General features: G+C 43.4%; 1 protein-coding gene and 1 long non-coding RNA gene across 16 annotated transcripts in view; one reads left to right on the forward strand and one right to left on the reverse strand.

The window, feature by feature from the left end:
* Positions 1-25,662, forward strand: part of DLGAP1 (DLG associated protein 1) — an 825,909-nt gene that overhangs the window by 563,009 nt on the left and 237,238 nt on the right. For 11 of the 15 annotated variants that reach the window (XM_060200748.1, XM_060200749.1, XM_060200751.1 and 8 more), the window contains one exon: positions 20,112-20,326. In XM_060200748.1, coding sequence (XP_060056731.1) covers positions 20,112-20,326 — 215 coding nt within the window. Of the gene's footprint in view, positions 1-428; positions 543-20,111; positions 20,327-25,662 lie in introns of all 15 variants that reach the window. The other 4 variants (XM_060200753.1, XM_060200756.1, XM_060200754.1 and 1 more) reach the window with 1 other exon arrangement.
* Positions 1-25,662, reverse strand: part of LOC132540955 (uncharacterized) — a 104,078-nt gene that overhangs the window by 15,853 nt on the left and 62,563 nt on the right. The window contains exon 2 of the long non-coding RNA XR_009552171.1: positions 14,354-14,403. This is a non-coding gene — a long non-coding RNA (uncharacterized LOC132540955). The remainder of the gene's footprint in view (positions 1-14,353; positions 14,404-25,662) is intronic.

Below are 25,662 nucleotides of genomic sequence, written 5' to 3' on the forward strand. Positions count from 1 at the left end.
GTACAACTCCACACAGTTCCCACCACCATGGTTCCCACACCCTCCATGGGAAGCTTCCCTATTCTTTATCCCCTTGGGAGTATGGACCCAAATTCTTTATGGGAAGCAGAAGGTGGGAGGTGTGGCTGCCATAATTGCTTCCTAAGAAAGAGCATTAAAAAAGTGTTAGTTGGAGGGAGACATTGCAAAGGGTTTTAAGTCCTGTTTTAAAAGAGGTAGGTATTTACTCGTGTTCTTAAAAGGTGCATCTTGAGCAATCTGAAGCAAATCAGGTGTGCCTCAGCTATGGACTTCAGGGGGAGGCAGTGAGAGCAGTTGCCAAGGAGATCTGATTGGAAAGCACCCATCAGGCCTTGGGATCTGCACATGGCATAATTGTAACGTCTCTATTCTTGCTCTTTTTTTTCCCCCGCCTTTGTTATGAGAAGAGCAAGCTAAAAAGGCTCCAGGGACATTTGTGCCAAGTCGCATTTGTCAAGTTGAACACTGTGTGGAGCAGGAAAGCAGTTCTCCCAGCTGCAAAGAAGATGCAAAGGAGCCGAGTGAGTAGGGAATCCGAGAGCTCACTAAAAGTACTTAGAAGGCCAGCGCGTAATAGCCATCTCTGAGGAAGCTGAGGAAGAAAGCTGAGATCCAGAGCAAAGCTTTCTGACAAAGATTGAAAGACAACACACACACACACACACACACACACACACACACACACACACACACACACACACACACGTTTTGGAGAACCCCATAGCTACCCTTGAAAGGTATAACTATCCTTAAAGTTTCCTGATCCCACCTCCCAAACTGTCCATTCGTGTTTAAGCTGGAACTGCTAACAACTGTTGGTAAAAACAAAACAAAACAAAACAAAAAAACCTAACATGGTCAGACAGTGAGTGCTCATAATGATTTAAGTGTTCACTATTATGACCCTTCTCTTAGTGCAAACAAGTTAGCAACAAAATGATACTTATATACTTTTTACTGGTTTATTTTTTAATGCAGTTGAGTGGGAGCATGCACACTTTTGTTTTGAAGCTTATCTCTTCATTCGCTTAGTCAAAGTGCAGAGGCATCTCAGAGGCAGATGATTCTATTAATCAAAGCTTTGATAGAAGACAAATGAGCAAGTCATTGCAGTCTCAGTCTTCCAGCAGTAAGATGGGAACAGTAATGCCTACTTGGGCTGTAGAAAGATTTCACGACAGTAACAAAGCCTTCAGGAGCTAATGAGCACTTTTGTTTCCTTTCGTTCTACATACCCCTTGCTTCTCAAGCTCGGGGAAGTACAGGTGGGCTGACAGCCAGGAAGCCCCAGTAGATTGGGTGTTTTCACTGACAATTAGCCTGGCTAATATAAATCAGTTGATCCCCACCCTGCTAATCACAGCTCTTCCTTGCTGTATGGTCCTTTCTTTCTTTCTTTCTTTCTTTCTTTCTTTTTAACAAGATAGAACACTGCTTAATTCTACCTCTTGGTAGTGTCAGGAATAGAACCAGGAACCTCTTCCATGAAGGTCTTGTGTATTAATTACTCTTGTATTATCTCCCCACCCCCAGATGGAGTTTACATCTAATGACTTAATCAAAAGCCTAAGTTCTTTCTCCCAACTTGATTCACAGTGAAGTAAAACATGGCTTTACGAACTACCTCAGCCTTAAATTCCCAAGTTTTTCTCCCAGATCTCTGTAGTCAGGAACCAGCTTTCTAAGTGTCTCCATTCCTTTTGTGGCTCTCGGATTTCCCCAGCTCTCACACATTTTCATGATTCCAAACCGCACCATTTGACTTAGCATCCTGAGAGACACCCTGTCTTCTCAGGATGCCCCTCACACATGGCTTCATCCCATAGCCATCATGCCCTCTCAGATCATCGCTGGCAAAGAATGTCGAACTCTTTCTCCATTCAGCTACATTGTAAGAACTGTACCCCAGCCAAAGAGGGAACTCAAATCAAGTGAGCTGGGAAGAGTCTGTTGAAAATAGCCTTCCTGGGAGTCGGGCGGAAGCGCAGCAGGGTAACACAGTGGGTTAAGCGCACGTGGCGCAAAGCTCAGGGACCAGCTTAAGGATCCCGGTTCAAGCCCCCGGCTCCCCACCTCTCTTCATTTCTCTCTGTCCTATCCAACAACAACAATAATAACTACAACAATAAAACAACAAGGGCAACGAAAGGGAAAATAAATAAATAAATATAAAAAATGTAAAAAAAAAGAAAAGAAACTGAAAATAGCCTTCCTTGGGACCTGGCATGAAGGGGCCTGGTGGAAGGCATTTGCTTCAGTGTGCAAGGACCTGGGTTCAAGTCCCTGCACCCCACCTGCAAGGGAAAAGCTTCACAAGTGGTGAAGCAGTGCAAGTAAGTGTCTCTGTCTCTATCTCACCTTCTCCTCTCAATTCTTTCTGTCTCTATTCAATAAATTTATACAGCAACTATTACTCACACAACCACTAAAATCTGAAAGTTTTAGGAACAGGGAAATCCCTAGACTATTGATGCTAGCCCCCCACATGGGCATGGCATTACCCTGGATTAAACACTAATTTCTCTAGATCTTTATGTAACAAGCTAAGGTTACAAAGCACTTTACTTATCCTTCAAGGTCATTTTTAGGATCATGAAACATTGTTTAAACTTACGCACTTGCAAAAGCATGACACAAAGAAATGCTAATTATTAATTTGATAACTAAAAATGTACATTAAGTTCTATAATTATCATCCCAGAATACAACAATTTATTGTTCCTATTTTTTGTTCTTATTCTTTAAAGGGGCATTTAATTGATTCTAAGACACATTTTTTAAACATCATCTTTGAAACTGTGATGCATCATATAATCTAGGGAGAGAATTTAATTGGTACCATTTCTTTCTTAGTGGTACAAAAAAATATTGAGGAGGCGTAATAAACAATTCTCAGACCTCCAAAAAATATTGAGGAGGTTGCATCGATATCTTAAATTTAGTAAAATACGGCATTTTGATCTTAGGGGAAAATTGGAAAAGAAAAAATAGCACTTGGCCAATTGAACCTGGAAACTTTACTCATCAAGTCTACATAAAGTAACACGCATACAGAAACGTGTGGATGCCTGAGGCTCCAAGGTCCCGCCCAGGTTGAATCTCCAGCACCACCTTAAGTAAGAGAAGCAGTGCTCATAGACAGAAGTTGAGAAATAAGATCAGAAAGGGAAAGCAAAACAGAACTTGGACTGGGTTTGGTGTCTTGTCCCAAAGTAAGAGACTCTGGGCCGGGGGGCGGGGGGTGGCGGTGGTGAGAGCTTTCAAATCTTTGTGCCTGATGGTGGAGGAGGACTAGGCTGGAGGTGAGAGTGTTTTGCAGAAAACTGAGACTTTTTACACATATACCATCAATTATAAATACTGTAAACTATTAATCCACCAATAAAAAATAAATAAATCTTAAAATATAAAGAACACTATTTCTTAATTAAGTGGGGATAGCATCTCTCCCTACCAAAAGAATCAGCATTTGTATGAGGCATTCATCAGAAACTGTTCACTCAAAATATGTCATCTTTAAAGGATTTGAGGGGGGGTGGGGGGAGGAACTGGGGAAGCAGCATAATGGTTATGCACAGAGACATTCACGCCCGAGGTGCCAAAGGCTCCAGATTCGACCCCCAGCACCACCATAAAAAGAAAAAAAAAAAAAGGTAGTTGAATGGTAGCATCTCAGAACAACAGAAACTAGATAAAATAAAGGACATGAGGGGCAGTAGAGAGAGCTCACCAGGTGGAGCATGTGTTTGGCTGGGGCCCCAGCACCACTCGGAGCTACAAGGGCTCTGGGGGAAACTCTGAGGCTGTGGCAGCTCTCCGGTTTCTCTGTCTGTCTTCCCCCCTAAAAAAAAAATCCACAGGGAAAAATTTTGAGGGCCCCTCACTCATTTTAGCTCTAGCTCAAACATCTCCTAAAATGATTGGGATCCTCTTTTAATTGAACTATGAGGAAAGCTAGACTTCAAAAAGATGACGGAAGAAAAAGAAGAAAAAAAATAGAAATGTGGCAGCACCAGATGATGATTCAGCTACAGAGATTCTAGAAAGACTCTAGCAAAGACATAGATATAATTTGTACCTATGCACCAACTTAGGGAGCTATTCTCTTACTGTAGATGATGTATATATGTAATTTTTTTTAAAAAAAAAGTATTAGTAGTTTAATAATGATCAACAAGACTGTAAGATAACAGGGGTACAATTCCACACAGTTCTCACCACCAGAGCTCCCTGTCCCATGCCCTCCATTGGAAGCTTCCCTGTTCTCTGTCCCTCTGGGAGCATGGACCAAAGATCTTCCTGAGGAGCAGAAGATGGGGAGTTCTGGCTTCTGAAATTGCTTCTCTGCTGGACATGGGTGTTGGCAGGTGGATCCATCCCCCAGCCTGTGTCTGTCTTTCCCCAGAGGGGTGTGTGTAAATTCTTTATACTACCTTTTACTATATATGCATCCTGTTTGTATTCTTGTACTAGAATCCTTCTTTCAGAAATAGTAGGAGACCGCTACAATGTCACTGCTTTTTAATCCCCAGTGTTTTGGCTGGCCACACTTTTAAAAGTAGCCATGAAGAGACAAGTTTTTAACCTTTATTCTGTCATATTTACGGTGCTCTGAAGTTCACAAATTGTATCCCCACACATTATCCCTATTCCTTATACATCCATTACCATCTTCACTTTACAGATGAAAAAAAATGGAACCGAAGGGATTTATTTCAGGTCACAATATTGAGGGAAAGCAAAGCCGTTGTTGGACTCCATCAGCTCAATCATGGCCACATTCATCCAGGAACCTACTAGGCTTTGGGGACTGTACGAAGGCCTAGAAACAGCCCACGAAACTTACTCTTGTACCTTTTCCAGCTGCCCCCAACTTCTGTGACAGAGCAGGACCTCTGTGCAGCCCAGAGCTGAGCCCTGCCTGAGCGCCAGCTTCCAACCCTGCCAGTCTAGGCTGTGTCTAGCACCAAGATCTCTAAAAACGTAAATCTACAAACACAGAAAGAGTTGCCACGGGGTTTTCCTTTTCTCCTAGGATTTCTGCTTTGTGAATCATAAGAAAGCATTCATGGGCCAATCTATCACTGGGAAGTCCAGCAAGTTTCAGGTGGCCCCAGGATGTGGGGTCCTGTTCAGCCCTGCAGTACAGAGAACTGGGGAGTGCTTCCTAACAAAGAGTTCTCAATCTCTCTCTCTCTCTCTCTCTTAAAAATGGTGGTGGCGGGGCCAGGTAGTGGTGCACCTGGCTGAGCGCACACATTGCAGTGTGCAAGGACCTGGGTACAAGCCCCTGGTCCCCACCTGCAGGCAGAAAGCTTTGCAAGTGGTGAAGTAGTGTTGCGGGTGTCTCTCTGCCTCTCTCCTTCTCTATCACCTCGTTCTCTCTTGATTTCTGGCTGTTTCTATCAAACAAAATAAAGATAATAAAAAATTATTTAAAAAATTTTTTTTTAATGGTGGTGGCACACCTAGTTAAGTGCTCACATTACAATGTGCAAAAACCTGGGTTCAAGCCCCTGGTCCCCACCTGCAGGGGGAAAGCTTCACGAGTGGTAAAGCAGGGTTGCGGGTGTCTCTCTGTCTCTCTCCCTCGCTATCTCCCCCTCCCCTCTCAGTTTATCTCTGTCTCTATCCAGTAAATAAATCATAATAAAAAAAAGTTTTTAGTGATGGGGCCAGACATCACATTAGGAATTGCAATTTTGGTTTAATATATCTCATTTATAGTTCTGTCCCTCTGTTGCCAGAGAGAATGGAAGGCAGCTTAGGATTTTCTTGAAAAGTCAGTAGCATCGTAAGGGGTGTCCGTGTGCTCAGTATCAGTCCAGTGCACAGAAAGAACTCCCATAAACACGTCTCCATTGAGGGCTTCCTGTGTGCTGTGGGCATTAGCTCTCTTTTTTAACACTTTTTAAATATTTATGTATTTATTATTGCATAGAGACAGGGCGAAATTGAGAGGGAAGGAGGAGCTAGAAAAAGGGAAAGAGAGACACCAGCAGCCTTGCTTCACCACTCATGAAGCTTTCCCCCTGCAGCTGGAGACCAGGGACTTGAACTGGGATCCTTGCGCACTGTAATGTGTGCACTCAGCTGGGTGAGCCACTGCCTGGCCCCTACATGAGAGCATTTTCTCCTCTCACCTGCACATTGGAAAAAGACTAGAGTATTGAGGCACAGCCATGCTAACTAGCTTGCCCACAAATGTAGCTAGTTACTAGTCTAGTGAGAATTTAGACCACAGCACTAACCCTTTAGATCAAGACTACTTCCTCCCAGTGTCATGCACTCACAGTAGTTGGTGACATGACTCAGAAACACACAACACAAACACTGCACATAAATGCAACAGTATGATTAGGTAAAGTACCTCGAATGGGGCCTGGCAGTAGTGCACTGGGTTAAGCACACGTGGCACAAAGCACAGGGACCAGCACAAGGATCCCGATTCGAGCCCCCGGCTCCCCATCTGCAGGGGGAGTCGATTCACAGGCAGTGAAGCAGGTCTGCAGGTGTCTGTCTTTCTTTTCCCCTCTCTGTCTTCCCCTCCCTTCTCAATTTCTCTTTGTCGTGTCCGATTAAAAAAAAAAAAAAGGGAAAAATAGCCTCCGGGAGCAGTGGCTTCATGTGCAGACACCAAACCCCAGCAATAACCCTGGAGGCAAAAAAAAAAAAAAAAGTACTTAAGAATTTATAAAGTTCGGAGTAGGGCACCAAAGTAGAAACCCTGGATTGAGGGTGAGGGTAGATGTTCAACTTCACGGGTGGGGAGGGGGAGCTAGGAGCGGGGGGATGGGATGGGATGGGACAGTCTTTCGGTGGTGGGAATAGTGTTTATGTACACACCTATCAATGTGTAGTCATATAAATCACTATTTGATTAATATGAGAGGGGAAATTGAATGTCTCAAACTTTTTAAAGCACAGACTGAGTCTTTTAATATATAGGCTGAGTCTTTGACATGTTGACTTTCTTAAATGCTTAGACCAGAGAGAACAGAAGCAACCAGTGGCACAGATATATAAAATAATGTCAAAGGACATAAATTATGGGGATGGTGTGTATGATACAGCAAATCCTAACAGGGATTTTTCAAAGTTAACCCAATTGCCAAATAATGTGATTATAGCAATAACTACTGTCCTCTTAAACCCTAAGACAGCAGGAACCTCCCGTTTCTGCTTTAGAGCCAGTCCTGGAAGCTCTAGAGTAGGGCTCACTTTCCTGCATGCTTCTCTCAATTCATACCAAATGATATTCCATCTGCCATTCCCAACCTAATCAATGCAACAAGTGCCACCTCAGCATGCTTCACTTCAGACTGTGTCCAGAGACGTCAGGCATGGAATGTCAACCTTTCAGCCTCATTCTCAAATTCCATTCCAGAAGGTTTGCTTCCTAACAAAATCCCAAAACCTAGATATAGACCAAGTCCCATAAGATAGAACATATGTTCACATGTATCCATAAATTAGGGCAAAATATATACCTGAAAGCAAAAATACACTATAGTCTGTAGTGAGTCAGTATAAAGTTCATAATGAAATAGTGTCCACTTAGACTTAGATACCCTCCTCACCTCCTTTCTATTACACTTCCCTCACTCACTCCAAAGCTAATCTTATCAAAGCAAGGACGGCAAAAGCTGAATAAGGGCAAGAGACTGGCAGACTTTAACGGTGATTCTTTAGTCACTATCAGGCCACCCCATCAGCTGGGGCCCTAGTCGGGGAGTCCTGAGATTCCCAAACAGACATGTTGGGCCTAGACCTCAAATAAATCCCTCTCTCCATTGTTACTGGTTATCTCTATCAGGAACAACAAAATAGACCCCTTTGTGGGCCCCCATAGGACCTTGCCCTCAATTTGGATCAACAATGGTAGAGAATGTTCCATCCTCCGAAGGGAGGCTGGACAACATACTCTATGCTACACCTGAGGAAGATGGGTCCTGATATTGGGGCAGTTTGAAACGTTCCTACTCATGACCACAGAATGTGAGCTCAGATCTACAGGGATGCAGAGGTCAAATAGGCTCCTAAGCTGAATATGAGCCCCAGATCACATCAAATCGATGGGGTTTACAGTCAACAATATTTATACCCTTTTTCCATATCTGGGAGCTACTCTCTTCCCTGATCCAGCTTTCTGGTCCTTCTGCCAACCATGACATCACCTCCCCAGACAGTAATTAGGATCCACCTACATATCATATTTCAAGCTCAGGCCAAAACAACAACAACAACAACACACACACAAAAAAAAACACTAGTATAGCCACAGGCCCTTTGGAATATAACTAAAATATGCCTACTAGCTGTCTACAAAATGGAGGGCCCCCAACTCTTCATCTGCACTACTCCAGCCTTTAGGTCCATGATTGGTCAACAATTTGTTTGGCTTTGTATGTTAACTCTCTCTTCAACCACCAGGGTCCAGATGCTAGCAGGATGCTGACCAGACTTCCCTGGACAGACAGCCCCACCTATGTGTCCTGGAGCTCCGCTTCCCCAGAGCCCTGCCCCACTAGGGAAAGAGAGAGACAGGCTGGGAGTATGGATCCACCTGCCAATGCCCATGTTCAGCAGGGAAGCAATTCCAGAAGCCAGACCTTCCACCTTCTGCACCCCACAATGACCCTGGGTCCATACTCCCAGAGGGATAAAGAATAGGAAAGCTATCAGGGGAGGGGATGGGATACGGAGTTCTGGTGGTGGGAATTGTGTGAAGTTGTACCCCTCTTATCCTATGGTTTATTCAATGTTTCCTTTTTATAAATAAAAAAATTAAGAACAAAAAGACTGTATAAAGTAGGAATGGAGTTACACTTTCTCCATGACAATTATACAGTTTAGCTCTTGTTACTGAAAACCAGGCATAATCAGTGGACAATGAGTGAACATGAGTGTTTAGTTTATTTTATCATAGTATTTTCCTTTTTTTAGTTTATTTTAATGAGAGAGAAATACAGAAAGAAAGATTCATTGAAAGAACAGAGCCCTGCTCAGCTCTGGCTTATGGTGGTGTTGGGGATTGAACCTGGGACCTTGGAACCTCAGGTATGAGTCTTTTTTTTTTTTTTTTTTTTTTGCAGAACCATTATTCTGTCTCCCCATGACTTTTTTCATAAAGCTTCATTTACAAGTATGAGTGACTAGACAGATTTAGTCTGGAAACTGTAGTCAGCTGGCCCCTGTGTAGATGATACATATTCTAGATCTGAGCAGGAAGTCCGCGGCTAGAGGGAGCTTTGGGGTTGGGTTGACAGAAGGGAGATTTGAGCTGGGCTTCAGAGGACCCTACCTGCCGCGGCCTCATTCCTCAGTTTCACTAAGTCCTTGCTCAGGAACCTCTCTGGTTATGCTGATAAATTCAATTCTGGGCTATAATTACACCTCGGTTATCCTTACTCCAGAGCAGGGGTAAGGAATGTCTGGTCTGCAGTATGAATATGATCTGTGAAATTATTGGATCTGGCCATGCCAGGACAAATGGAACGTTTTAAAAAATGTATTTATTCATTATTGGCTAGAGACAAGGAGAAATTGAGAGGGGAGGGGGAAACGGAGAGAGACAGAGAGAAATGGAACTTTTTTCATGGCAACTCTAATTGGTGATTTTTTAATTGATAATTCTGTGCATCTGTCTCATGAATGATGTTTACCCAGTAGCCTTTGGCAGAAAGAAAGGTTCCCGTCCTAAAGGTTCCAGTCAAAAGACTTTGTGTTGGTTGATCCCTCTGCCTGGGCCTGTCCAGGGAAAGTCAGCCTCTCTGGTCATCAGCTCTGCTCTCAGATGCCGCCTCTTCCTGTGGCATCTCTGAGAACAGAGTTAAAGTACTCCCCTTCCAGCCACTAGGACACAGTGTTAATAATCCATAAAATCATCTTGTTTATTCACAAGTAGCTTGTCTGTTATCTATCTCCTCCTGCTCCCCCATACATTCCACAACAGTATATCAGTGTGTTGTTTGTTCCTTTTTTTTTTTTTTTTTGTCTCCAGGGTTATTGTTGAGCTCAGTGCCTGCACTACGAATCCACTGCTCCTGGAGGCCATTTGTTTTCTGATTATTACTTTTTTTTTTGATAGGACAGAGAGAAATTGAAGGAGGATAGGGAGACAGAGGGGGAGAGAAAGACAGACACCTGCAGACCTGCTTCACCGCCTGGGAAGCGACTCCCCTGCAGGTGGGGAGCCGGGGGCTCAAACCGGGATCTTGTGTGGGTCCTTGCGCTTTGCACCATGTGCGCTTAACCCGCTGCACTACCACCCGGCCCCCAGTGTACTGTTCCTTGATTTATATTTCTAGAACCCAGACCATGGCTGGGAAGTAAACAAGCAAAAAGCAGTTACAGAAGCAAAGGAAGAGAAGGAGTCAGAAAATATAAATGATTTGCCTCCTTTTCTGACTAGAGTCTGCGCTGCGACGGAGTGAGTCCCAGTCATCCAGCCGGCTCATCCTTCAGTGCTCAGGGCACTGTTTCAGTGGACAAGACATCCTCACCCTGTAATCTGGGGGACAGTACACTTGCATACGGTCATTTCTTGGGCAGAGAAGGGTTCTTTTCTTGTTTGTTTGTTGCGTGTTTTTTTTTTTTTTTTTTTGCACTTTTGAGCATGGCCTGTGGTTTGTCTTAGACTTCTTATACCTAAAATAGATAAACACACACTGGGCTGGGGAGACAGCATAACTAATGGTTCTGCAAAAGACTCTCCTGCCTGAGGCTCCAAATTCCCAGGTGCCATCCCCAGCACCACCATCAGCCTGAGCAGAGCAGGGCTCTGGTAGCTCTGTGCGTACCTTTTTGTATCTTGCTATCATTAAAAAGTAAATCAATGAGGGCTGAGAAAATAGCATAATAGTTATGCAAAAGACTCACATGCCTGAGGCTCTGAGGTCTCAGGTTCAATCTGCAGCACCAACATAAACCAGAGCTGAGCAGTGCTCTGCTCTCTCTTTCTCTGTATCTCTCTCTCATTAAAATTAAGTAAATAAAACTTTTTAAAAATCAAATAAACAGGGAGTCGGGTGGTAGTGCAGCGGGTTAAGCGCAGGTGGCGCAAAGCGCAAGAACCGGGAGAAATGATCCCAGTTTGAGCCCCCGGCTCCCCACCTGCAGGGGAGTCACTTCACAGGCGGTGAAGCAGGTCTGCAGGTGTCTGTCTTTCTCTCCTCCTTTCTGTCTTCCCCTCCTCTCTCCATTTCTCTCTGTTCTATCCAACAACAATGGCATCAATAACAACAACTACAACAACCATAAAAATCAACAAGGGAAACAAAAGGAAAAATAAATAAAAAATATTTTAAAAAATAATAAAGGTAATAAAAAAAATTTTTAAAGAAAAATCAAATAAACAAGTAATGAAATATTTTTAAAATGCACAGTAGTTCTCATTGAATTTGTCCAAATAAAGATTTCTACTAGAGCTTTAGTGCCTAAACATGTGCATTAAAAAAAAATCCAGATAGGAGATACGGTGGGGGGCAGATAGCATAATGGTGATGCAAAGAGACTCTCATGCCTGAGGCTACAAAGTCCCAGGTTCAATTCCCCACACCACCATCAGCCAGAGCTGAACAGTGCTCTGGTAAAAATAAATAAATAAACAAATAAATAAATAGGGGCTGGGTGGTAGTGCACATAGTACAAAGCTCAGGACTGGCACAAGGATCCTGGTTCGAACCCTCAGCTCCCCTACCTGCAGGAGGGTCGCTTCTCAAGCCATGAAGCAGGTCTGCAGGGGTCTGTCTTTCCTCTTCTCCATCTTCCCCTCCTCTCTTGATTTCTCTCTGTCCTATCCAACAACAGCAGGAACAATAAAAATAAAAATGGAAAAAATGGCCACCAGGAGCAGTGGATTTGTAGTATAGACATCGAGCCCCAGTGATAACTGTGGAGGCAAAAAAAAAAAAAATCATCTTTTTATCTTCTGTAAGTCATAGCTATCATTAAACCTAGCTTTTATTAGACTGATTTTCTTCTTCTTCTTCTTTAGCATTTACTGGGCCCATCGCAGCTGAATATCCAGTTAGTCTGCCATGAAGTGTTCATCTGCTTTTTCTTCATTCTTTGCTCTCTTTCTTTCCTTTTATTTCTTCATTCTCTTCACTCTTTCTTTCCCTCTCTCCTTTCCTTTCTTCCTTTTTTTCTCTCGTTTTTTTTTTCCTTCCTTCCTTCTTCCTTGATCTCTCCTTTCCCTCCTTTGCCAAAGTACTGCTCAACTCTGGCTTCTGGTGGTACTGGGGATTGAATCTGGGACTTCCAGGCCTCAAGGAAGGCAGGCCTGCCACCAAACCATTTTGCTGTCTCCCTAGCCTTCAGCCTGCTATTCTCTCTGTCCCAGCTTGCGCTTCTTACCAAGTCCTCGTTCTCTTAATCTTAATAATGACGAGCACTTTTTCAGATATCTTTGAGGTTAACTTTTCTTTAATATTTTCCCTTGATGTAACTGCTGTAAAAAGGTGACTCCGCCTGCTTTCCATCTCACTGCCTTTCATCCACAAAGTTCCAGATGCTGCCATGACACCAACCTGACCTCCCTGGGCAGACGCCCTCACCCATGTGTCCTGGAGCCTCCCCTCCCCAGAGCCCTGCCCCACTAGGGACAGACAGACACAGGCTGGGGGTGTGGATCCACCTGCCAACACCCCTGTCCAGTGGGGAAGCAATGACAGAAGCCACAACTCCCACCTTCTGCTCCCCATAAAGAATTTGGGTCCAGGCTCCCAGATCAGGTGAACAACAGGGACAGTAACCCAGAGGACCCTGTACACCCCTTCCAACAGGACCTGAAGTATTTGTCACCAGGAATCTTGTTTTTCTTTATATTTTATGTATTTATTTACTTACTTATTTTGCTTCCCGGGTTATCACTGGGCTCAGTGCCTGCACTGCAAATCCACTGCTCCTGGAGGCCATTTTTTAAATTTTTTTTTAAATAGGACAGAGAGAAATTGAGAGGGGAGGGGAGGGGAGAAGACAGAGCAGAGGAGAGAAAGACAGACACCTGCAGACCTGCTTCACTGCTTATGAAGCCCCCTGCAGGTGGAGAACCTGTGGCTCGAACCCAGAGCCTTGAGCCAGTCCTTCCGCTTCTCGCCTTGTGCAGTTTACCCGCTGCGCTACCACCCAGCCCCCGGAATCTTGTTTTCATAGCATCCAAGAAAGGGAAGCAAATCTAGAAAACACCAGAGGAAGCCAGGCATGATTTCATTTATCTGAGAGAGAAGAATAAAACAGGAAAGACACTCATAAGTAGTTACAGATGTAGGGATGAACTAGAAAGGAAGTGAAGGCAGCACCACTGAAAAAATGGGGGGAGGGGCATCTGTTCATAGATATAGAGAGATAGAGAACCAGCCTGTGTCACTCACTCTGGGAGAACTGCTGCAGTTACCAGTGGGGGGGATGGGACACAGAACAGGTGGTGGGAACAGTATGGATCATACCTCTATTATTTCGCAGTTCTGTAAATCAATATTAAATCACTAGTAAAAGTGTAAAAAGCTAGCTCAGCGTGTAGAGCACATGCTTTACAGACTAAATCCTCAGCACCACACGCATCTAGAATGGTGCCCTCGTCCCCCCGCCCCCCCCTTGAATATGACCGGAAACGAATTGGTGTTTGCAGACTCAGCACTGCTTGATCTCAATCGTGGTTGTAGCCGTATGACTTTGCCCTATTTCTCCTCTTCAGAAGGCAGTGACACTTCACGCTCTGCGTCCTTGCAGACTTTCTTTGAAAACCGTGTATCTGACCATTTCCTTCACTTCTGATTTAGAGTTTCAGAGGCAAGGGATAATCAGAGCAGGGTGGCTGCCCTAGAATTCACTACTTTTTCGTCTTTAATATGTCCATTTTCTTTTCCTTTGCCTGTTTCCTAAAACTGAATTTCTATCTTATTTTTATAATGGCTCTTGTCCTAGGTTACATTGATTATATGAATAATGTATTAATTTTTAAATTCTATTCTACTCTAAGTTACTTCCATCAACTTCTTAGTTGCAAGCATTCAAAAATATGTTCAGTTGGAATGTAATCAAATCAAATACTCCCCAGCTGGCTTTCCGAGGAACAGCTAGAGTCTGTTTCTAGCACAAGCCCAAGTTTCTACCATAAACTAACTTCGAGGGGGAAAAAAAAGAAACACCTAAGCAAATATTTGCCACATTTTGTCTGGGAAGTGTTATGAGCTGACAAGTTTGCTACTAGCCTTTGACTCACTCCGGAGAGCAACCCTCATGAGCTCCGCCTCAGTGCAGACAGGACAAGTGACTGTATCGTCTCTGACCCTCAGCTGTGTCAACTTCTTTTATAAAAGGTACTTACCAAGTCAGTAACAAGGTTCTGAGCAGGATCATAGCTCTGCAGTGAGTCACCTGCCAGTGGAAGGAAAACAAGATCATTCTCAACATTTCTTAGTTTTCTAAGTAATCTCTTTGGTTGCTATGGTGATGTGGATGCTTTTTAACCACAAGGGCAAAAATACACACTGATGCTTCCATCATTAATAAATGGCAAGTTGATCAGATGGGACGTTTTACAGAGGTGCTATGGCGCTGTGAGTCCTCAGTTCTGTGGGTGCCAGAGATTATATGAGAGAGGAGAGAGGGAGAGAGAGACAGACAGACAGACAGAGAGAAAGAGAGAGAGAGAGAACTGAATAGTGATCAACGAGTTCCCAGCTCCCAGCATGGATGCCTGCCATTTTGTAAGTACGAATGCAGAATGACTATCAACACATCTTTATTGAGCACTACCTGTGTTCTGATGGGTTTTACCTCATTTGGATAAATTACTCACATTCAGGGGTTTTTATTATTATTTGTAAATAGGGCTAATTATGCTAATATCCTTCCGTTGTGTAGATCCAATGAATTAACATTATCAGGCACTTAGGACAGCTTCTTCAAGGAAGCCTGATTTAAGAGGGTTAAATAGCTGCCCAGCAAAATGGTCTGCCTGCATAATGCACCTGCTTCAGCATGTGCAGGACCAGATGTGAGCCTGCCCCCTGGCGTAGTCATCAGAAGAAACTTCGGAACTGGCTTACTCTCCCACCTCCCACCTCAGTCTCTCCTCTTTTCCTGTATGAAAAAGTCAGCCTTGAGTAGTGAAGCCCCAGCAAAGCCCAAAAATAAAAAATAAATGTGGTAGGTAAAATAAGTTGCATAGTGATGCTTAATCAAGCTCTTCTTCACGACAAAGCCTACAAATTGCTGGGGGTTTTTTTCAGGTCCAAAAAGAGGAACATCTCTTTAATGTGGTTTCTAGAGAAAAGACTTTATATTAATAGGTTCATAATGTAAAAGGAAAGAATCGTGACTTTTAATAGGATGTCTACTCTCATTTTCTGGGATCTTAGAACATTTAGAAATCAATGTCTGATATGTGTCTGTAGTTGTGGAAAGTTTTCTGAACTCTTTAGGTTTTAACTTCATGTGATCAATCACAAAGATTAACTAAATCTCGACGTTTTTAAATTTTGTCTCCAGGCTTGGTGCCTGCACTACAAATCCACTGCTCCTGGTGGCCACTTTTTCTGCTTTATTGACCAGGACAGAGAGAAGCTGAGAGGACAGGGGGAGACAGAGTGAGGAAGAGAAAGTTAGACACCTACCGATCTGCTTCACAGCTTGTGAAGCCTCCCCCCTGCAGGTGGGGAGCCGGGGGCTCGAACCGGGATCCTTGCTTAGGCCCCTGCTATGTGCACTTAACCCCATGAGGTACCGCCTGGCCCCAGATCTTGATCTTTTAGACTGTAGTCGAAATGCTTTGACTTTCAGTGCTAGTGCGTCTTTTTTTTTACTAGCCACTCATTTCTGGCAAATTGCTTATGCTCTGAGCTGTTCCTTTTTTATTTCTTTTTCAATATTTTCTTTTTTTTATTGATTTAATAATTATCAACAAGATTGTAGGATAAGAGGGTACAATTCCCACCACCAGAGTTCCATATTATCACATCCCTCCATTGGAATGTTTCCTTTTTTTTTTTTAGATTTTAAATGGCTTTAATAAAATACATAGTTTTGTTGAGGAAATTAGGTCCTATAACCAAATCCTGTAGCACAGTTAAATATTAACAATGAAATAAAATGTTAGTAATGACACAGCTTAGTAGCCTGGGAGATTTGCACGAACAGAAAACTGGATTTTCATTACCAAGTCTTAAGCTTGGTTCTAGGCACCACACATGTCAGATTGATGTTCTGTAACTCTTTCTCACTCTTGTTAAGGAAATATTTAGAAAAATAATGAAATGAAATATTTCATTATTTAATGAATAGCACCAAATACCATTAAAATATTAAATACCCCACCAAGTTGCAGATGCTGCCATGATTCCAACCTGACCTCCCTGGACAGACAGCCCCACCAATGTGTCCTGGAGCCTCCCCTCCCCAGAGCCCTGCCCCACTAGGGAAAGAGAGAGGCAGGCTGGGGGTGTGGATCCACCTGCCAACACCCATGTTCAGTGGAGAAGCAACTACAGAAGCCAGAACTCCCACCTTCTGCATCCCTATAACAAATTTTGGTCCATACTCCCAGAGGGGAAGAAATGTTAGGGGAAGATGACCAGAGGTCTCTGAACTTCAATCCCATCAAGATCTGGAGAAAGAAGAGGGAAAAAGAAGGACATTCGAAGTAGCAGTGGCTATGGTTTTGACTTAGAAGGGAGAGGAGGCAGAACTGTGGAAAAAATAGGCAAATATATAGATAGAGAACCACAGAAATAATAGTCAACCCACATCTATGACCTTGGGGGAACTGCTGTAGTTTCCAGTGGAGGGGATGGGGACACAGAGCTCTGGTGGAGGGAATGGTGTGGAAATTCTATCTGTTAGCCAATAATTTTGTAAATGAATATTAAATCACTAATAAAAAAGAAAAATATCAGATACCTTTTTTATCATTACCACCAGGGTTATTGCTGGGGCTAGCTGCCAATATGAATCTACCACTACCAGCAGCTGTTTTATATATATAGTCACTTGATAGGATGGAGAGAGAAATTGAGACATAAGGGGAAGACAGAGAGGGAGAGAGATAGACACCTGCAGACCTGCTTCACCCACTTGTGAAGCCCCGCATGCAGGTGGGGAGTCGGGGCTCGAACCTGGGTTCTTGCACATGGTGACATCAGCACAACACCAACTGGCCCCCTTAAATATCCTTCTAACTTCTTATTGCAAACCTGGCTAATCCAGAGAACCTCACTGGATACTTCTCATTTTTTAAAAAAACCTCTTTTTTTATTTAGTATTGTATAGAGACAGAAATTGAGAGAGGACAGGGAAATATAAAGAGGGGCATCTGCAGCCCTGCTTCCCCACGTGTGAAGTTTTCTCCCAGAAGGTGGGGACCAGGGCCTTGGACCCCGGACCTTACGCGCTTAACCAGGTGTGTCACCGTCTGGCCCCGATATTCCTTCTCCATCACCGCTGTTGCTAACTCCTTGCTCTAATACCTGATATCACAGTCCTTATGTGACACCATATTGGAAGCCCACTAACATCTTGGGCGCTCTTTCCCAGTGTGTTTGTGCCTCATCTTTTCCTCTCTAAGGCTATTGATAATATGAACCAGTTTCCAGCACTTTAAGTTTCAAAAAATAGACATCTTTGTTACAGAGAGACCACAGCACCACTCAGCTTTGACACATGGAGGTGCCGGGTACCATGGACAGTCAAGCCTTGTGCTCTATGCCGGGAGCCAGCCCCGGTCACAGTTACTGGGGTACGTCCTGAAGGGGACGGGAGTCAGCGGTGAAGAAGACGTGAGAGACACGTCAGCTGCTTCAAGTGCAGGAGAGAGGCACCTCTGGCCTCTGTCTGCAGAGGTTTTATTATTTAAACAATTTTCACAGGAATACAGATGGCATCATGTAAGATGATTTTTATTAACAATAAAAACAACTCTAGACATTATTATCGTTCTAGACATTATCATCATTATAGGTTCTCCTTGAAAGTTTCTTTGGTCTTGAGACAGCCTCCCCTCCCCTAGGTTTTGACCATCTGTGTGGCCTTGGTGTGGCCAGAATCACTTCAAATACTGTTCCCTTTGTTTCGGCTGTCTGTGTTGGGTAGCGTATCTCTTCTGGAGCTCAGTTTACTTTCCTTCTTCCCGCATTCTCGGATGGGTCTAACTCAGTAACACCTTGCTAATATCTAGCAAACTGTCCACCTAAAGAAATCTTCTGCTGTAAAGTAAGCACACACTGTGGGGGCTCACTTCTAGCTACCCTTTGAGCATTTGAAAGTCCACTAACTTCTGCCCATTAACCCTTACATAGCTATTTAACTGCACAACTTCTATCTATCTACCATAGATACCTGTAAGTGAAGGCAGGGGTCTGAGCGTGAGGGTAAACAGCAGAGCCTTTTTATAACTAGGTGAAGACCACAGTCTGTCAGTCACACAATAAGCCACCCGTAATTCTGGCTTTTGGCCTGAGTCCAGCTGACTGAGAAGCTGTAGTGGTGACAAGTAGCTCTTTTTCTGAAAGCCTCCCAATGGGGACAGCAGCTTCTGCTCCTAGGCCATTTTTGGTCTTGTCACACTCACTGCCATAATTGCTTCACCACTGTCCTCAGGTAATATCTGTATTTTCCATAGCCAATAAATCTTCAGATAATCAGAGGAAAAGTAACTTCAGTTTAGTCCAGGACTTCCCACTTTGCAGTCAGTCCTAGCCTGCTGAAGACTGAGCCATTCAGCGGGCCTGACTTTGCTCCCGCCAGCTCTATATATCCCAGACTTGGGGTTCTCGTAAGCTAAGCACAGCTCTCCTAGCACTGCGGACTGCTTCTTCCTTCTTAATCTTCTGTCGGATGGAGCAAGAACTGGATCTTGAATTACAAAATGTAAGAGGAACTCAAGACAGTGTCCTAGCAAGCTCTCTATAATGAGATACAATGCTCTGCTGAACCTGGAGGAAATGACTAGAAATTTAAAAAAGAGGGGGCGCCATGTGCTTGGAATACCTTCCTTAGGGACTTAGAGGAAATACAGCAAAGTCAAAAGGAAAGAACGATTTTGCTAAGGAGCTACTCCAGATAAATAGACTCTTAGGAGGTGGTGTACGGGAGGCTAGGAAACACTGTAGAGGAAAACACCACTATTTTCCCTGAAGTGATGACTGGGGCTCTCTAAGGAGTGCCTGCAGCAGATCTGCACGGGCTGGACACAAACCAAGAAAGGATTACAAGGAATCCTGATTAGGATGGAACAGTAAATGCAACTAGAGCAGGCAACTGGCTTAGGAAGGAGACTGTAGAAATAAAAGGTGCAGGGGGGTCGTGAATAAGGCGCCTGTGGGCTTTGAATGGCAACTGAAAACAAATCACAGAGCTTCTAGATTAAAGTCCCCTCCTCCCTCCCTAATGGTATCCTCATGTCCAGCTTAGTTGTTATCAGTAACGGACAAAGAAAAAATGGAAGTGAATCAGAGCCAACCCATCTTAATTTTCCTAAAACACAGGTGGTTTAAAAGGTCAGGAAATGGGGAGTCAGGCAGTAGTGCAGTGGGTTAAGCGCAGGTGGCGCAAAGCGCGAGGACCGGCATAAGGATCCCGGTTCAAGCCCCGGGCTCCCCACCTGCTGGGGAGTCGCTTCACAGGCAGTGAAGCAGGTCTGCAGGTGTCTTTCTCTCCCCCCCCTCTGTCTTCCTCTCCTCTCTCCATTTCTCTCTATCCCATCCAACAACGAACAACATCAACAATAACAATAATAACCACAGCAAGGCTACAACAACAAGGACAGCAAAAGGGGGGGGGGGAATGGCCTCCAGGAGCAGTGGATTCATGGTGCAGGCACTGAGCCCCAGCAATAACCCTGGAGGCAACCAAAAAAAAAAAAAAAAAAAAAAACCCAGGAAATTGATTTTCATGTGCTTAAAATTTGTTCAGCCTACTATAATAAAATACTGTCATTGCTTATATGTAGGGCCTTAGGTATTTATCTGTATTTATTGTCTTCAGGGCCATACACCCACCCTCACCTAACCACCCCCCCAAAAAAGGAAAGAAGAGGGGAGCTAGCTATAGAGTTGTATAAAACCATGAGTGGTTTTCTGTCTGAACAGGTGCCTCAAGACGACTGGACAGGGTACACCCCTCGAGGTAAAGAGGATGAGATTCCCTGCCGGAGAATGCGGAGTGGCAGCTACATCAAGGCCATGGGGGACGAAGACAGCGGTGACTCCGACACAAGTCCCAAACCTTCCCCCAAGGTGGCTGCACGGAGAGAAAGCTATCTCAAGGCTACTCAGCCGTCGCTCACAGAACTCACCACACTCAAGTAAGTGTCTCCAGCACTAAACTTCTGCTGTTTCAGCTCTGTGTCACTGAGGACCTGACTGACTCCCAGAGTGAGATGGAGAACCTCCTCAGTGCAGGGGGACACTGTGACAGGGGGGACTGGTCTATGGATTTTGACATTTGACCTAACTTGTGTATCCCAGTGTCATTAAAACAAGAACATCCAGCTTCAGGTGTATGCTTTTCTTTTCTTTTTTTCTTTTTGGATAGAAACAGCCAGAAATTAAGAGCAAAGGGGGAAAGAGAGAGAGAGAGACCTGAAGCCCTGCTTCACCACTCGAGTGCAAAGCATTCCCCCCTGCAGATGGGGACCGGGAGCTTAAACCCTGGTGCTTGTGCACTGGTACAGGCGCTCAAGCACCAACCCCAGTCCAAGTGTATCTTCATAGATAATAAGCTAAACCCTCCAATCTCCAAGGGCGGTTTGAAACAAAACTTAAAATTTATTTAAATAGCAAGTTTAATTATATTAGAAACCATCTAGAATGGCTTCTGAAAAATAATTAAGATTCTTGGTAAAAATGAAGCTCTATGCTTCAAAACTCTTAGGCATTTGTCTAATCACTAAATTTTCTCTTTTTAAAAATATTTTCTTTTTTCTATATATTTATTTATTCCCTTTTTTTGCCCTGTTGTTTTATTGTTGTAGTTATTAATGTTGTCATTGTTGTTGGATAGGACAGAGAGAAATGGAGAGAGGAGGGGAAGACAGAGAGGGGGAGAGAAAGACAGACACCTGCAGACCTGCTTCACCGCCTGTGAGCGACTCCCCTGCAGGTGGGGAGCCGGGGGCTCGAACCAGGATCCTTATGCCGGTCCTTGCACTTTACGCCACGTGCGCTTAACCCACTGCACTACAGCCCAACTCCCTATCACTAAATTTTCAAGGCAACTGTTTCTTAAAAGTGTTTTTTTTTTCACCTCTTTGACTGTTAGATAGTAGAGCAGGTTATCCTGGGTACTATGAGGAAACCCTGGATGATATGTGCAGGTTATTGATACACATTTTCTTTTAAATATTTGTTTGTTTTCCCTTTTGTTGCCTTTGTTTTTTTTAGTTGTATAGTTATTGTTGTTATTGATGTTGTCATTATTGGGCAGTTCAGAGAAATGGAGAGAGGAGGGGAAGACAGAGAGGAAGAGAGAAAGACAGACACCTGCAGACCTGCTTCACCGTCTGTGAAGCGACTCCCCTGCAGGTGGGGAGCTGGGGGCTCGAACTGGGATCTTTGCGCTGGTCCTTGAGCTTCCCGCCACATGCGCTTAACTCGCTGCGCTGCCGCCCAGCCCTCAATACACATTTTCTTAATCTGAACACTCAATGCATATTCTATACTTTAGAGCATGTTTTCTGTGGAAAGACTTACAGGTATGCCCTAGCTGCATTGTACTGTTTATTAATAGGTAGGATCATTATGGAAGAAGCCCCTGAAACTGACTATGTAGAGCAAGACCTGAGTTGATTCTTACTGTCGTTTTCAGAAAGTCAGTCAGAACCTTGGATCATATCATCATGCAGATTATGATTTGGACCTGAGAATTATGTTACATGTAGTCAGTATTTTAAAGAGACTTGGCTTCTACATTTTGAGGAAATACATGTTTCTATGCATGAATTTACATTTTGCTACAAAAATAAATAAAACGAAAAAGGCAAATGACGTGAGGCTAAAGAAAACAAACTAGGTTCCTAGCCTGTACTGCCTGCTTTGATGGAAATCGATTTAAATAGGAATTCAAGGAGCTGGGTGGGGGTGTACCTGCTTGACCACACACGTTACAATACACAAGGACCTGGGTTCAAGCCCCTGGTGCCCAGCTGTAGGGGGGGAAGCTTCAGAATTATTGAAGCAGGGCTGCAGCTGTCTCTCTGTCTCTCTCCTTCTCTACCTCCATCTCTCTTTTCAATTTCTATCTCTATCCAATAAATAAATAAAGGTAATCTTAAAAACAGAAAAGAAATTTAATGATATCAGAAGTGGCAAGGGAGCATTCCTTTACAAAATTTTTCAAGGGATCATGTGAGCTTACTCTGGATCGTTTTAAGAAAAATTAATACAAATAACATTATTAAACCCGAAAAAGAAATTCTTCTGACTTTCCTATAGTTTCCAGTTTTATCAGTGCCTTTGTGGTAGACTGTACTCATTCTCTAGGGCTGTCCTGAAGTCCCACAAACTAGATGGTAGCAGTTAGTTCTGAAAGCTAGAAATTTGAAATCAAGGTGTGAGTAGGACCATGCTCTACAGAGAACAATCCTTGTGCAGGCGTCAGTAACTGCACTGCAAAGCGCTAACTCCCTCGATTAGAAGAAGAAGAGCCCTTCTTTTGACCAGAAGTCCTCAACACCCCTGGAGTTCCAGCTACAGAACTCTGCTCTCTGCCACTGTTCTCCTATCACTACCTCCACTCTGTCTGCAGGTGCTGGTCGAATGAGATCAGTCATATTGGATTAAGACTCTCTCTAATTACCTCATCTTATTTGATTAAATCTGAAAAAATAATATTTCCAAGTACAGAAACATGTTCATGGGTATTAGAGAGATATGACTTCAACATTTCCAACTGTAGGTTGATCATGGAGGCCAGGTGGTGGTGCACCTGGTTGAGTGCACACATTACAGGGCACAAAGACCCTAGTTCAAGCCCTGGTCCCCACCTACAGGGGGAAGCTTCATAAGCAGTGAAGCCGGAAAGCAGGTGTCTTTCTGCTTTTTCCTCTCTCTTTCTCCCCCTTCCTTCTCAATTTCTCTCTGTCTCTATCCAATTAATTTTTTTAATTTCTTTACTGGGGAATTAATGTTTTACATTCAACAGTAAATACAATAGTTTGTACATGCATAACATTTTCCAGTTTTCCACATACGAGTACAGTCCCCACTAGGTCCTCTGTCACCCTTTTTGGACCTCTGTTCTCCCCACCCACCCACCCACCCAGAGTCCTTTACTTAGGTGCAATACGCCAATTCCAGTTCAGGTTCTACTTGTGTTTTCTTTCCTGATCTTGTTTTTCAACTTCTGCCTGAGACTGAGATCATCCCATATTCATCCTTCTGTTTCTGACTTATTTCACTTAACATGATTTCTTCAAGCTTCATCCAAGATCGGCTGAAAATGGTGAAGTCACCATTCTTAATACATGAGTAGTATTCCATTGTGTATCTAGACCACAACTTGCTCAGCCACTCATCTGTTGTTGGACGCCTGGGTTGCTTCCAGATTTTGGCTCTTACAAATTGTGCTGCCAAGAACATATGTGTACACAGATCTTTTTGGATGGATATGTTGGGTTCCTTAGGATCTATCCCCAGGAGAGGAATTGCAGGGTCATAGGGTGGGTCCATTTCTAGCCTTCTGAGAGTTCTCCAGACTGTTCTCCACAGAGGTTGGACCAATTTACTTTCCCACCAGCAGTGCAGGAGGGTTCCTTTGACCCCACACCCTCTCCAGCATTTGCTGCTGTTACCTTTTCTGATGTATGACATTCTCACAGGAGTGAAGTGGTATCTCACTGTTGTCTTTATTTGCATTTCTCTGACAATCAGAGACTTGGAGCATTTTTTCATGTTTCTCGGCCTTTTGGATCTCTTCTGTGGTGAATATTCTGTCCATGTTCTCTCCCCATTTTTGGATGGAGTTATTTGTTGTCTTGTTGTTGAATTTGGCAAGCTCTTTATATATTTTGGCTATTAGCCTCTTGTCTGATGTATGGCATGTAAAGATCTTCTCCCATTCTGTGAGGGGTCTCTTGGTTTGGGTAGGGGTTTCTTTTGCTGTGCAGAAGCTTTTTAATTTGATGTAGTCCCATAGGTTTATACTTGCCTTAGTCTTCTTTGTAATTGGATTAGTTTCATTGAAGATGTCTTTAAAATGTATGCGGAAAAGAGTTCTGCCAATATTTTCCTCTAAGTATCTGATAGTTTGTGGTCTAACATCCAAGTCCTTGATCCACTTGGAATTTACTTTTGTATTTGGTGAAATATAGTGGTTCAGTTTCATTCTTCTGCATGTTTTAACCCATTGGTTCCAACACCATTTGTTGAAGAGACTCTGCTTTCCCCATGGAATAGTCTGAGCCCCTTTGTCAAAGATTAGATGTCCATAGGTGTGGGGCCTCATTTCTGGGCTCTCAATTCTATTCCACTGGTCAGTGTGTCTATTCATGTTCCAGTACCAAGCAGTTTTGAATGACAGTGGCCCTATAATACAGTTTGAGATCTGGGAGTGTGATGCCTCCAGTTCTGTTCTTACTTCTCAAGATTGTTTAGGCAATTCTAGGTCTTTTCTGGTTCCAGATAAACATTTGTAACATTTGTTCTATTCTCCTAAAAAATGTGGTTGGGATCTTGATGGGGATAGCATTAAATTTGTAGATGGCTCTGGGTAGTATATTTATTTTGATGATGTTAATTCTTCCAACCCACAAATGTGGAATATCTCTCCAATTCTTTGTGTCTTTTTCAATTTCCTTGAGTAGTGGCTCATAATTTTCAGTATACAAGTCTTCCACTTCCTTGGTTAGGCTTACTCCTAGATATTTTATTGGTTTTGTTGCTATAGTAACAGGAATTGATTTCTGGATTTCAATTTCTTCTAACTTGGTGTTTGCATAGAGGAATGTCACTGACTTTTGAATGTTAATTTTGTAGCCTGACACCTTACTGTATTGCCTGATGATTTCCAAAAGCTTCTTGCTGGATTCCTTAGGTTTTTCTATGTATACTATCATGTCATCTGCAAATAGGGAGAGTTTGACTTCTTCTCTTCCAATCTGTATGTCTTTAATTCCTTGCTCCTGCCTGATTGCTATGGCAAGAACTTCCAAAACTATGTTGTTATGTTGGTAATGGTGATAGTGGGCAGCCCTGTCTAGTACCTGATCTAAGGGGGAATGCCTCCAGGTTTTCACCACTGAGTATGACGTTGGCTGTAGGTTTGCTATATAGAGACTCCACTATCTTCAGAAACTTTCCATCTATTCCCATTGTTTGTTTCGTTTTGTTTTTCGCCACCAGGGGCCACCTGGTTCTTTAGCAGTGGAGACATCAGACCATCACTCAGATGATTCTCTTTGAGCTGCCTCCTGTTGTAAAGACTTACGTCTCATAGTTCTGCTTGTCTCCACTCATGTCCCCTCTCCTGCTCTAAGAGTTTCAGTTCTCAGTACAGTTTACAGGTCAACCTCCCATCATACTAACCTACATACATGAGTAGTGATTTCCTACTTTCGTGGGATTTAAGGAGTTATAGAAGAAAACAGGGAAATATACTGTGAAGGCAAAGTTTCAGAATAGGCATGACTCATGATCAATGCTG

This window comes from Erinaceus europaeus, chromosome 10 (genome assembly GCF_950295315.1).
Source record: "Erinaceus europaeus chromosome 10, mEriEur2.1, whole genome shotgun sequence".
Taxonomy (NCBI): Eukaryota; Metazoa; Chordata; class Mammalia; order Eulipotyphla; family Erinaceidae; genus Erinaceus; species Erinaceus europaeus.